The 14573-nt window shown below is 51.9% G+C and overlaps 1 protein-coding gene across 3 annotated transcripts in view; it reads left to right on the forward strand.

The window, feature by feature from the left end:
* The first annotated feature begins 7072 nt into the window (after window positions 1-7072).
* MINDY4 (MINDY lysine 48 deubiquitinase 4) overlaps window positions 7073-14573 on the forward strand; it is a 205654-nt gene continuing 198153 nt past the window's right edge. For all 3 annotated transcript variants that reach the window (XM_073677206.1, XM_073677207.1, XM_073677208.1), the window contains exons 1-5: window positions 7073-7254; window positions 9050-9169; window positions 9409-9653; window positions 12356-12581; window positions 12831-13198. In XM_073677206.1, the coding sequence (XP_073533307.1) occupies window positions 7192-7254; window positions 9050-9169; window positions 9409-9653; window positions 12356-12581; window positions 12831-13198 (1022 nt within the window). In that variant the 5' untranslated portion in view covers window positions 7073-7191. The remainder of the gene's footprint in view (window positions 7255-9049; window positions 9170-9408; window positions 9654-12355; window positions 12582-12830; window positions 13199-14573) is intronic.

Raw genomic sequence — 14573 nt, forward strand, 5'->3', positions numbered from 1 at the left:
GCTGGGGACTGGGTATGGAGACCTCGCTGCCGAAGCAGCCATGAGGTAGTGGCCAGCTTCGGCCTCCTCCAAACTAAAAGGCCCCATTTCAAGTGCAAGCAAGCAGTATGGTATTGCAGCCTGGGGGTGGGTGGGTGGTTGGCTGCATATTTGCGCTTGCATTGCAAGGAATGGGGGAGGTACAATTGAACACTGCCCTGGGACAAGGACTTGCACGGGGATAGTTGCAAGTCTGCATTTTCTGATGCGGCATGGATCACTTCTGATGGGCACACTTTTAGGCAGTGACCTGGGTGTCAGAAATGCTTCCAGGGGTCTTCCCCATGCTGTTCCCATGTCTTTTCAGCACTGTATGCATGTGTCACACAGCACATGGCCAGATAAGATTGTAAAATGTTAAAATGACATTTCCCGGTGAATGCATTTGTCATGGTTGAAAGCAATACAAAAGTGCAAAAACGCATAAAAATTGCTACTTGTGAACATAGCCGAAGGTGTGGAGGAGTATTTTTGTTTTTGGTTATTTATTTTACCTTATACACAAGTCTTTACCATGGAAAGGAAGTTCCTTAACATATTTCACAGGAAAGCAGTTTCAGTTTTGTTTTTGAACGTTTTATTGTGAGCCCGTAAAAGTGGCTTAATACCTCTGACCACGTTGTTGACAGCAGTGACCTGGGGGGCAGAAATGCTTCCTGGGGCGATGCCCATGTCTTTTGAGCACTGTCACTATAGTTTTGGGCACTTTTTAGGCTTTCTACAGACTGCCGGGGGTGCTGCCGCAAAAATGCTCGGGTCTCCCATAGACTAACATTGGGCTCGTTGCTCGGGTCGAGCACCCGAGCATTTTAGTGCTCGCTTAACACTAATTATTATGGACATTAAATTATATTGCCAAGGAAGAAGAAAAAGGAAAATGATCCTGTAATCCTAATGATGAATCTATCTACTTTGAGGATTTCAGTTGATGTCTGTCATCCTCAAAAAGGGAGAATTGTTAAATATTAATTATGGATATTCATTTTATTCTTAATTTTAAATTCTGTACCATACATAAGATTGCATCAGCCATCGTGTTAGGGTTTCTAGATAACATGCGCTATTTGTGTATTTTTAGTTCAGCACCATAATTAGAAGAATAGGTGCTATATAAGCCCATGTTAGAGACGGGGGGGGGGGGGCTCTTGTCATTCCACAGGACGAGAGTCTGTGTGTAAACCGGCTGCCGATGTAGGCCCAAGGAGAGACCCAGACACATGGTGATCTTGACACACGTGCTGGACACAGACAGACGTAATCTACCATCCAGGATCCCAGGGAAAGATGGGTGAATATCAACAATTAAGCTAATTATGAACAAATGGACAATCACTTTGTATCTAATTATTGCATGTACCTTCTGCAATCATTCTTTTTAATGGACAACCCGAGAATAAATAGATACATTTTTTTATAAGAATATCTTGATATTGATACTTTTAGAAGTCCTCGATAGAGAAAATTATACAGAAAGAAGCATTTTTTACACTGACTTCCTTGACCACTTTGGTTTTTTTGTGCTTACAGCACTTATAAGTGGGTGTTTAAGCACCTTAGAAGTTTTCTGTCCCAATTTGGGGGCTAGAATTGTTGCTCTTTTTTGCAGCCTTAGGTCAAACCACTTACACTATGAGCTTATTATGGCATTACAATATATGAATTGTTCTATTTATTTGGTCACAGGGCATTGTGCAGCATTAGTTCCGGGGTGGCCCCGCGTTCTAAACAGACGGGGTGCCATCCAGTTGTGCTGTTTTTGTATGGCAATTTTTTGTTGTATAATCCTCTGTCCTCCTGTAGACTCCTCTGTCCTCCTCCAGACTCCTCTGTCCTCCTGCAGACTCCTCTGTCCTCCTCCAGACTCCTCTGTCCTCCTCCAGACTCCTTTTTCTTCCTCCTCTAGACTCCTCTGTCCTCCTGCATACTCCTCTGTCCTCCTGCAGACTCCTCTGTCCTCCTCCAGACTCCTCTGTCCTCCTGCAGACTCCTCTGTCCTCCTGCAGACTCCTCTATCCTCCTCCAGACTCCTCTGTCCTCCTCCAGACTCCTTTTTCTTCCTCCTCTAGACTCCTCTGTCCTCCTCCAGACTCCTCTGTCCTCCTGCAGACTCCTCTATCCTCCTCCAGACTCCTCTGTCCTCCTCCAGACTCCTCTGTCCTCCTCCAGACTCCTTTTTCTTCCTCCTCTAGACTCCTCTGTCCTCCTGCATACTCCTCTGTCCTCCTCCAGACTCCTCTGTCCTCCTGCAGACTCCTCTGTCCTCCTCCAGACTCCTTTTTCTTCCTCCTCTAGACTCCTCTGTCCTCCTCCAGACTCCTCTGTCCTCCTGCAGACTCCTCTGTCCTCCTCCAGACTCCTCTGTCCTCCTGCAGACTCCTCTATCCTCCTCCAGACTCCTCTGTCCTCCTCCAGACTCCTTTTTCTTCCTCCTCTAGACTCCTCTGTCCTCCTCCAGACTCCTCTGTCCTCCTCCAGACTCCTTTTTCTTCCTCCTCTAGACTCCTCTGTCCTCCTCCAGACTCCTCTGTCCTCCTCCAGACTCCTCTGTCCTCCTGCAGACTCCTCTGTCCTCCTCCAGACTCCTCTATCCTCCTCCAGACTCCTCTGTCCTCCTCCAGACTCCTTTTTCTTCCTCCTCTAGACTCCTCTGTCCTCCTCCAGACTCCTCTGTCCTCCTCCAGACTCCTCTATCCTCCTCCAGACTCCTCTGTCCTCCTCCAGACTCTTTTTTCTTCCTCCTCTAGACTCCTCTGTCCTCCTCCAGACTCCTCTGTCCTCCTCCAGACTCCTCTATCCTCCTCCAGACTCCTCTGTCCTCCTCCAGACTCCTTTTTCTTCCTCCTCTAGACTCCTCTGTCCTCCTGAATACTCCTCTGTCCTCCTCCAGACTCCTCTGTCCTCCTGCAGACTCCTCTGTCCTCCTCCAGACTCCTTTTTCTTCCTCCTCTAGACTCCTCTGTCCTCCTCCAGACTCCTCTGTCCTCCTGCAGACTCATGTGACAGTACCCCCCTCCTGTTATCTGCATTGCTGTGGCCTTACTGTGATACAGAATTCCCGGGGTGGGGCCGCGCTCGAGGTCGGGGCTGTGCTGTGTATTTGTGACAATGACCAGGACCCAGTGACAGAGCGCAGCGTCTGATAATGGTCCACCATGATGTCCTCGTACTTCTCCTCCTGACTCTTCTTCCTCAGAGAAATTGTCATCAATTGTCACCTGCAAAACCAAACACAAAAGACACAGGAGTCCCATGGCGGCTGCACCATTATAACAGCCACCAACCTGCAGGGATCAGTGGCACAACGTGTGTGGCGCGGGGACCGTTACGCCGGGCGGCAATTATATAGTAACCAGTATGTGCTGCCGAGAATAATGGTTATGTGCTAAGTAGGATATTACATGAGGGTCGATCACTTAACGCTGCAGAATGGATCATGTAAAGCCGCCATCAGAGTGTAGACAGTGACATGGTGTGCGGGGCCACGGGGCGGAGGATGCATAGGGCCAAGTTCACATTTCCATTCATTGTGTTTAGAAGAACAGACAAATGTAGTAATAATGCAAACGGAAGCAGAGGGGCCCCACTGCCGACCCCCCGACCATCCCAGATATTGTGCGACAGTCTCAAATTTGGGGAGCTGTCCAGCTGTTGAGGATTTGTCCTCAGGACAGTTACAGTTAAACACAGTGGTGGAGTAGGGATCTGTGATCCACCATCACGGCTATGTAGAGAATGAAGGTCCTGCAAGGACTGTCTGGTCTTGTGACATTCTCGGGTCACATGACTGTGGCAGCACAGACTGGCTCAGTAACAGAGGAGCAGGGAGCGGCATCATACTGTGTAGGGGGCATCATACTGTATAGGGGGCATCATAGCGTGTAGGAGGCATCATACTGTGTGCAGGGGGCAACATACTGTGTAGGGGGCATCATACTGTGTAGGGGGCATCATACTGTGTGCAGGGGGCAACATACTGTGTAGGGGGCATCATACTGTGCGCAGGGGGCAACATACTGTATAGGGGGCATCATAGCGTGTAGGAGGCATCATACTGTGTGCAGGGGGCAACATACTGTGTAGGGGGCATCATACTGTGCGCAGGAGGCATCATACTGTGCGTAGGAGGCATCATACTGTGCGCAGGGGGCATCATAGCATGGAGGAGGCATCATACTGTACGCAGGGGGCAGCATACTGTGTAGGGGGCATCATACTGTGCGCAGGGGGCATCATACTGTATAGGGGGCATCATAGTGTGTAGGAGGCATCATACTGTGCGCAGGGGGCAACATACTGTGTAGGGGGCATAATACTGTGTAGGGGGCATCATACTGTGCGCAGGGGGCAACATACTGTAAAGGGGCATCATAGCGTGTAGGAGGCATCATACTGTGCGCAGGGGGGCAACATACTGTGTAGGGGGCATCATACAGTGCGCAGGGGGCATCATACTGTATAGGGGGCATCATAGCGTGTAGGAGTCATCATACTGTGCGCAGGGTGCAACATACTGTGTAGCGGCAACATACTGTGTAGGGGGCATCATAGCGTGTAGGAGGCATCATAGTGTGCGCAGGTGGCATCATACTGTGTAGAGGTCACTGTGGGGGCCATGACAGTAGAATCACATTGTGCAGGAACACTAATGGGCATCACTAGGAGAATATGTCTCTGTGGGTTCGTATAGAGGGCTGGGTGAGGTTATGGAAGAGTCTCAGTGTAACATATAAATTGTTGTGGTGCGCTCCTCTGTATGTTTCCTTCTTTACTATCTTTCAGAGTAGGGAGGTACAGTACGTCCCTGGTTATTATGGGCTGCGTTTTACGTAGTTTTTTCACGTAGAATGTTTCCTTCTACTGTAAAAATTGCACAAAACGGAAACCAGACGGACGCCGTAATAATCAATGAGGTGTCCAGAGATGTGAGCGCAGCCTTTCTATCAGCAAATCAGTATTAAATAACACTGTGCTCCATAGAGGAGTGATGAAAGGGCACGGAGAGCGCTAACAGTGCATGATAATGATAACACTGCACCGGATAAGGGGCACGGGGAGCACTAAGAGTTCACAGTACAGGGGGGTGCAAGATGTGCCAACGGTGCACGGTGTAGGGGGGTGCAGAGAGCATGGCTAATGCTGAAGGGGTCAAAGCCAAGGGGCAAAGGGAGCACTAAGGGTGCATGACACAGCAGGGGTGCAAGGAGGCGCTAATAGTGCAGAAAGCTCTAATGGTGCAAGGGGTAAGGGGACGCAAGGAGCGCTAATGGCGTATAGTGTGGAGAAGCAGTGGTAGTATGACTAACGCTGCAAAGTGTAAGGGGACACAAGGAGCCCTAAGGGTGCACGGCAAGGGGTGGGGGGGCTGCAGAGTGCTACTGGTGTAAGGGGGTCACAGGGAGCCCTAAAGTTGTATGGCATGGGGGGTGGGGTGCAAAGAGTACTACAGGTGTAAGAGGGCCCTAAGGGTGCATGGCACAGGGGGTGCTGAGTGCTACTGGTGTAAGGGGGCACAAAGACCACTAATAATGCATGACGTTGGAAGAAGCAGAAGGCGCTCACGGTGTAGGGGGACACGAAAATATACTAAGTGGCCAATTCATTAAAGGGAAGAGCAGCATGATGTAGGGACAGAGCCTCTGACTCCAGCGATCTGTCACTTTATGGGCTGCTTCCTGTAGTTTTGGTAAAATTAATTTATCATAAGAGATTAGCACTAGAGGACTCGTCCCGAGTTCTTGCTATTTTGACGGAGTTTCTTCAAACTGGAGTGAAAACGCCAAAAGTCGCCATATTTTTGTGCACAAAAATGTTGCGACTCGACACATTTTACGCCGTTTTCTGGTGCAAAATCTTTGATGACCCGGAGCCTATAAATAAGGGAGATCCAACATAATCTCAGAAAAACAATATATGGGAAAATCTGGGGCATAAAATACAACCGCAGATAAACCATAAGTGATGGCACCGATACTGGGGAATAATTACCCCGAATATGGGGGAGAATCAGACTGAAGGGTCCTTAATGCGCAAGAGGAAACCATATATAGGGAACAAATAAATGCGCAATGGAAAACAGCGCAAAGGAGCAGAAGAGACCGGAGCAGCAGGAGCCGGGAGGAGGAGCATGGCCCCGGAGGAGCAGCAGGAGCCGGGGGAGCAGGGCCCGGAGGAGCAGCAGGGCCCGGAGCAGCAGGAGCCGGTGGAGCAGCATGGCCCCGGGGGAGCAGCAGGGGCCGGAGGAGCAGCATGGCCCCGGGGGAACAGCAGGGGCCGGAGGAGCAGCAGGGGCCGGAGGAGCAGCAGGAGCCGGAGGAGCAGCAGGAGCCGGAGGAGCAGCATGGCCCCGGGGGAGCAGGAGCCGGAGCAGCATGGCCTCGGGGGAGCAGCAGGAGCCGGGGGAGCAGCAGGAGCTGGAGGAGCAGCAGGAGCTGGAGGAGCAGCAGGGGCCGGGGGAGCAGCAGGAGCCGGAGGAGCAGCATGGCCCCAGGGGAGCAGGAGCCGGAGCAGCATGGCCTCGGGGGAGCAGCATGGCCCTGGGGGAGCATGAGCCGGGGGAGCAGCAGGAGGCGGGGGAGCAGCAGGAGCAGAAGGAGCAGCAGGAGCAGCAGGAGCCGAAGGAGCAGGGGGAGCAGCAGGGGCCGGAGGAGCAGCAGGAGCCGGAGGAGCAGCATGGCCCCGGAGGAGCAGCATGGCCCCGGGGGAGCAGGGCGCGTAGGAGCAGCATGGCCCCAGAGGAGCAGCAGGAGCCGGAGCAGCAGGAGCCGGGGGAGCAGCATGGCCCCGGAGGAGCAGCAGGAGCCGGAGCAGCAGGAGTCGGGGGAGCAGCATGGCCCCGGGGGAGCAGGGCGCGTAGGAGCAGCATGGCCCCAGAGGAGCAGCAGGAGCCGGAGGAGCAGCAGGAGCCGGAGCAGCAGGGAGCATCCTTTTAAGAAACTTTTGAGGAAGGGACGAAACATGAATTGCACATTAGGCGGCATTCTCAGATCGAGCCGCTAGATGGCGAGCACGCACCGCTCTGAGCGCAGACAGGAAGTGATACCACGCGTCACCATGACAACAGAGGCTACACACGGCCGCGGCCTAGCGGATCCCGGGATGGAGGCAGCCGGGCGCCGGTGCTGAGCGGCCCGGGCCGGGAGGGGACCGCGGGGCATGGAGCAGAGCTTCACCGAGGCCGTGGCGTCGTCTCTGGTGAGGGAGTTCCTCAGCAGGAAGGTAAGAACGCCATGTCTGACCACTGTGCACTAGTGACACTACAACTCCCAGTATGCCTCACCTACCGAAGACTGTCAGGGCATGCTGGGAGTTGTGGTGTCCTGGAACTGCCTATATAAATGTGTGTATGGTGACATTACACAGCGCACGCCTTGGGGTCCTGTGGAGACCGCCATCATATGTGGAACGGTACTGATACTGGGGAAAAGTGCATCATCCCGCACCCCGAGCGACAGCGTCGTTATCCCGCACCCCGAGCGACAGCGTCGTTATCCCGCACCCCGAGCGTCGTTATCCCGCACCCCGAGCGTCGTTATCCCGCACCCCGAGTGTCGTTATCCCGCACCCCGAGTGACAGCGTCGTTATCCCGCACCCCGAGTGTCGTTATCCCGCACCCCGAGTGACAGCGTCATTATCCCGCACCCCGAGCGACAGCGTCGTTATCCCGCACCCCGAGTGTCGTTATCCCGCACCCCGAATGTCGTTATCCCGCACCCCGAGTGTCGTTATCCCGCACCCCGAGTGTCGTTATCCCGCACCCCGAGTGTCGTTATCCCGCACCCCGAGTGTCGTTATCCCGCACCCCGAGTGTCGTTATCCCGCACCCCGAGTGTCGTTATCCCGCACCCCGAGTGACAGCGTCGTTATCCCGCACCCCGAGTGTCGTTATCCCGCACCCCGAGTGTCGTTATCCCACACCCCGAGTGACAGCGTCGTTATCCCGCACCCCGAGTGTCGTTATCCCGCACCCCGAGTGTCGTTATCCCGCACCCCGAGCGACAGCTTTGTTATCCCGCACCCCGAGCGTCGTTATCCCGCACCCCGAGCGTCGTTATCCCGCACCCCGAGCGTCGTTATCCCGCACCCCGAGCGTCTTTATCCCGCACCCCGAGCGACAGCGTCGTTATCCCGCACCCCGAGCGTCAGCGTCGTTATCCCGCACCCCGAGTGTCGTTATCCCGCACCCCGAGCGACAGCGTTGTTATCCCGCACCCCGAGCGTCGTTATCCCGCACCCCGAGCGTCGTTATCCCGCACCCCGAGCGTCGTTATCCCGCACCCCGAGCGACAGCGTTGTTATCCCGCACCCCGAGCGTCAGCGTCGTTATCCCGCACCCCAAGTGTCGTTATCCCGCACCCCGAGCGTCGTTATCCCGCACCCCGAGCGACAGCGTCGTTATCCCGCACCCCGAGCGACAGCGTCGTTATCCCGCACCCCGAGCGTCTTTATCCCGCACCCCGAGCGACAGCGTCGTTATCCCGCACCCCGAGCGTCAGCGTCGTTATCCCGCACCCCGAGTGTCGTTATCCCGCACCCCGAGCGACAGCGTCGTTATCCCGCACCCCGAGCGTCGTTATCCCGCACCCCGAGCGACAGCGTCGTTATCCCGCACCCCGAGCGACAGCGTCGTTATCCCGCACCCCGAGCGTCAGCGTCGTTATCCCGCACCCCGAGTGTCGTTATCCCGCACCCCGAGCGACAGCGTCGTTATCCCGCACCCCGAGCGTCGTTATCCCGCACCCCGAGCGTCGTTATCCCGCACCCCGAGCGACAGCGTCGTTATCCCGCACCCCGAGTGTCGTTATCCCGCACCCCGAGTGTCGTTATCCCGCACCCCGAGTGACAGCGTCGTTATCCCGCACCCCGAGTGACAGCGTCATTATCCCGCACCCCCAGTGTAGGTGCACCAGTGTCCAGGACCCCCAGTGTGTCCTGATCGTGCATCCTGACGGTTGGGGCCTCCTCTGTCACACCCGGTGCTGATCCCCTTCCTCTCCCCGTTTTCTCCCCCAGGGGCTGAAGAGGACGAGCGCTGCTCTGGAGGTGGAGTCTCCTCGCTCCTCACAAAGCATCAGTAACAGGAACGAGCTGCGGAGCGTCCTGCACCTGGAGGCCCTGTACCGGCAAAACAAGGTGATGGCGGAACAGACAGTGTGATGACAATAATAATGAGGCGCGCGTTAGAGGGGCGTCCACCACCGGGACATCCATGACCTTTCTTCATAGTTCATCAGTATAAGATCGGTGGCGGTCACCCCCTCCCCCCGATCAGCTGATACAGCGGAATGGGAGCAGCACAGCGCCACACGTGGTGTAGTGGGCATGAGTGGTACAGCAGTCTTGTAAAGCTTCTTTATCTTGTTTCTTCCTAGTTGACGGACAGACCCCTGAAGACCCTCCTGGAGATCATCACTAAGTATTTTCTTGAAAGTTTTGATAAAACTAAAAAGTTGGAAATGATCGGAGATGACAACATGGAGGCCACCAAGATATTTATCAAAGGAAACCGGAGGAAGGAGTCGGAGGCCTCCCACCTAGACGTGTACGACCTGTCCGATGAGGACGCCGGGGAGAGCTCCGCCGTGTCCCGCTCCAGTACCACCCTCCAAATTCACAGGTAGTGGCCGCTGCGCCCTCTACTGACACCTTGTGGCCGCTGCTGGTATTGTATATGTGGATGGTCGCAGCTTCTCCTGATCTGTCTAGTGGCCACTTTCATCATGGCCCACGGGAAATCTGACGGTTCAAGGCTGCTGTCTTTCCAGGTGGGCTATGAAAGCCCCCACCTTGGACCCCCAGATCACCCAGAGGTGGGCTCAAAAACTATGGGCTAATTGGATTTTCAGCTTTTTCTCCTTTTCTTTTTCTTCATAACTGCATAAAGCAAAGCTGAGGATTTGGAGCTTTGTTTCAGAAAACTAAACGTCGTTCCCCACATCTGGGATTGTAGATCCGGCTGCAGGTCCCCCCAGTGTTACAGCGGGGGCTACCCGGCAACTCCCCAAAAATGCATGTGATGTCCATTCTGCAGGTGTGATTGGGCTGCGAGCCTCATGCAAGTTTTCCTCTGCCTGTTGCCTTTTTTTTTTGTGCAGTTTTGTTTTTCTCTCCCCCTTTTTTTTTTTTTATAACTTTTTTTATTTTTCCGTCCAAATTTCAAGTGCAGTGAAAAAAACAAAACAAAACACCCCCACAATCCCACCATTGTTAGCATTTCTGAAGTTGTAGTAATGGCCCGATGTCCGGATCCTCCCGATGACGGCGATCACTAATTTCTATAGATCCTTTTTTTTTTTAGTTGTTCAAAAGACTCAAAAAAAAATGTTTTTTTTACATTTGTTTTTATTTGTCGCCATATTCCGAAATCCGGAACTTTTTCATTTTTCTGTTGTCTCTTTTTTTTTTTTTTGTGGCAAAATATAGTTTTTCTCAATAACATTTTGGGGACATACAGTGGGTATAGAAAGTATTCAGACCCCTTTACATTTTTCACTCTTTGTTTCATTGCAGCCATTTGGTAAATTCTAAAAAGTTCATTTTTTTCTCATTAAAGTATACTCCGCACCCCATCTTGACTGAAAAAGAACAGAAATGTAGAAATTTTTTCAAATTTATTAAAAAAGAAAAACTGAAATATCACATGGTCATAAGTATTCAGACCCTTTGCTCAGACACTCATATTTAAGTCGTATGCTGTCCATTTCCTTGTGATCCTCCATGAGATGGTTCTACTCCTTCATTGGAGTCCAGCTGTGTTTAATTAAACTGATAGGACTTGATTTGGAAAGGCGCACACCTGTCTATATAAGACCTCACAGCTCACAGTGCATGTCAGACCAAATGAGAATCATGAGCTCAAAGGAACTGCCCAAGGAGCTCAGAGACAGAATTGTGGCAAGGCACAGATCTGGCCAAGGTTACAAAAGAATTTCTGCATTACTCAAGGTTCCTAAGAGCACAGTGGCCTCCATAATTCTTAAATGGAAGAAGTTTGGGACCACCAGAAGTCTTCCTAGACCTGGCCGTCAAGCCAAACTGAGCAATAGTGGGAGAAGAGTCTTGGTGAGAGAGGTAAAGAAGAACCCCAAGATCACTGTGGCTGAGCTCCAGAGATGCAGTAGGGAGATGGGAGAAAGTTCCACAAAGTCAACTATCACTGCAGTCCTCCACCAGTCGGGCCTTTATGGCAGAGTGGCCTGATGGAAGCCTCTCCTCAGTGCAAGACATATGAAAGCCCACATAGAGTTTACCCAAAAACACATGAAGGACTCCCAGACTATGAGAAATAAGATTCTCTGGTCTGATGAGACGAAGATAGAACTTTTTGGTGATAATTCTAAGCGGTATGTGTGGAGAAAACCAGGCACTGCTCATCACCTGCCCAATACAATCCCAACAGTGAAACATGGTGGTGGCAGCATCATGCTATGGGGGTGTTTTTCAGCTGCAGGGACAGGACGACTGGTTGCAATTGAAGGAAACATGAGTGCGGCCAAGTACAGAGATATCCTGGATGAAAACCTCTTCCAGAGTGCTCTGGACCTCAGACGTGGCTGAAGGTTCACCTTCCAACAAGACAATGACCCTAAGCACACAGCTAAAGTAACAAAGGAGTGGCTTCAGAACAACTCTGTGACCATTCTTGACTGGCCCAGCCAGAGCCCTGACCTAAGCCCAATTGAGCATCTCTGGAGAGACCTGAAAATGGCTGTCCACCAACGTTCACCATCCAACCTGACGGAACTGGAGAGGATCTGCCAGGAAGAATGGCGGAGGACCCCCGAATCCAGGGGTGAAAAACTTGTTGCATCATTCCCAAGAAGACTCATGGCTGTACTAGCTCAAAAGGGGGCTTCTACTCAATACTGAGCAAAGGGTCTGAATACTTATGACCATGTGATAGTTCAGTTTTTCTTTTTTAATAAATTTGCTAAAATTTCTACATTTCTGTTTTTTTTTCGGTCCAGATGGGGTGCAGAGTGGACTTTAATGAGAAAAAAATGAACTTTTTAGAATTTACCAAATGGCTGCAATGAAACAAAGAGTGAACAATATAAAGGGGTCTGAATACTTTCTATACCCACTGTATATTGCTTTGATCACTTTTTATTGCCTCTTTGAGGGCAGGTGGCAGAGAAACCCTTTGGCTTTTTTGCTGTTATTTTGTATTCTATAGATTGGAGTTTTCTGAATGTTTTCTATATTTTTTCTGCCTTTACTTTTACATTTGCTGCTTCTGTTTAGTGCCGTGGTGTCGCTCTCTCCGATATGCGGATCATCACACAACCCGTAAAATGACCACGTGTCCACATCTTACAGGGCGGGAAGTCATAACCCACCGGACAATCGTAAGGAGAGACCCCCATCCGTAAGCCACGAGTGCAGAAAGCCGGAGAGCAGGAGCGAAAAGGAAGCAAACCCCCTCACCAGAGAGCCGACGAGCGAGACGTCCAGACCCCCAGAAGCTCCAGCCGAGGCTCCGAGGCCAAAATCCAGCAGGATCGTACGGGGGATGATGTCCGGCCCTATAGCCAGCGCCCAGGAGGTGAGTGCCGGCACTGTCTACGGGGGAGACGAGTCCTGGAAAGTTGTTCCACAATTTATGTTTTGGGGGACAAGTCAAAGAACGACAAATACGGCTCTCACTGAGGATGTCACCAAACTCGATGCCGTCACATCCTTGTTTCTTTTCTCGAGACGTCCCCCGACACTACATTATCAGATTTACCCTCAGACTCCCCCGCAGTAAGCACCGGCCGTCTATAAAACCTTCTCATGGCTATTTCTTCCATAGGATTCACTGAAAAAGAAGGTGCAGAGACGTTCCTCTGCTTCTCACCAGTCAGTCCCAGCCAAAGTCGATTCCCTGACTAATGGCCAACAAGCAATGACCAGGGAGACAACAAAAAGCTCCCCGAACGCTGCACTGCAACTGGGCAAGGAATTCTCTGCCAAACTATTGACTCCCGCAACAACAAACTCCGCACCCAGGAGCCCGACCCTCCTGCCTGTTACTCAACAGCCGCCCAGGACCACCGGGGAAGTGCAAGAGGCCAGGGGGGACGCCTACTGGGACTTCAGAAAGAAACTCTCCTTAGGAGCAGAGCAAGAAACACATCAAAAACCATTGCAAAAAAGAGAAAGTTTATCTTATTCCAGAAGGTGAGTGCATCAGACACATGGTATATACTATATACAAATTACATCCTGTATTATACCCCAGAGCTGTACTCACTATTCTGCTGGTGCAGTCACTGTGTACATACATTACATTACTGATCCTGAGTTACATCCTGTATTATATTCCAGAGCTGCACTCACTATTCTGCTGGTGCAGTCACTGTGTACATACATTACATTACTGATCCTGAGTTACATCCTGTATTATACTCCAGAGCTGCACTCACTATTCTGCTGATGCAGTCACTGTGTATATACATTACATTACTGATCCTGAGTTACATCCTATATTATACTCCAGAGCTGCACTCACTATTCTGCTGGTGCAGTCACTATGTATATACATTACATTACTGATCCTGAGTTACATCCTGTATTATACTCCAGAGCTGCACTCACTATTCTGCTGGTGCAGTCACTGTGTTCATACATTACATTACTGATCCTGAATTACATCCTGTATTATACTCCAGAGCTGCACTCACTATTCTGCTGGTGCAGTCACTGTGTTCATACATTACATTACTGATCCTGAGTTACATCCTGTATTATACTCCAGAGCTGCACTCACTATTCTGCTGGTGCAGTCACTGTGTTCATACATTATATTGCTGATCCTGAGTTACCTCCTGTATTATACTCCAGAGCTGCACTCACTATTCTGCTGGTGCAGTCACTGTGTACATACATTACATTACTGATCCTAAGTTACATCCTGTATTATACCCCAGAGCTGCACTCACTATTCTGCTGGTGCAGTCACTGTGTACATACATTGCTTCTCTTGTATGTTATTCCTGTAGTGGCCACCAGATGTCACCATTCGCTCACAGTCCCGTCCTGCCTGTGTCTTGCACAGGTTTGCAGGGTGTTCGCTCCGCTGATGACGCCGCTTTATTCCTCTCCTGCAGACGCTGTGGGTTTGGGGTCAGCGCTGCTCCACGCCGGCACCAGTGACAGCTGTTTGTAGATGCAGATAATCACCAGAGGTTTTTCCTGGAAAACATCAGCTCAGAGCAGTGAATTGTGAAAAGTTCTGGCTGATTTCTGGTGACGAGGGTTCACATGGGCGACTGGACCGATGGTTTGATCTCGTCCTCTTGCTGTAGTAATGGAGAGATGGTTGACCACCCCTTCGGGGACATATGGTTGAGTCCATGGTCGGAGACGGCACCAGATACTGGCCGGAGTCCGCTCCCTCGGCTGGCCGGAGTCCGCTCCCTCGGCTGGCCAGAGTCCGCTCCCTCGGCTGGCCCGAGTCCGCTCCCTCGGCTGGCCCGAGTCCGCTCCCTCGGCTGGCCCGAGTCCGCTCCCTCGGCTGGCCCGAGTCCGCTCCCTCGGCTGGCCGGAGTCCGCT

Source organism: Phyllobates terribilis, unplaced genomic scaffold (assembly GCF_046119375.1).
Source record: "Phyllobates terribilis strain yellow unplaced genomic scaffold, ASM4611937v1 Scaffold_4__5_contigs__length_816908805, whole genome shotgun sequence".
NCBI classification, from domain to species: Eukaryota; Metazoa; Chordata; class Amphibia; order Anura; family Dendrobatidae; genus Phyllobates; species Phyllobates terribilis.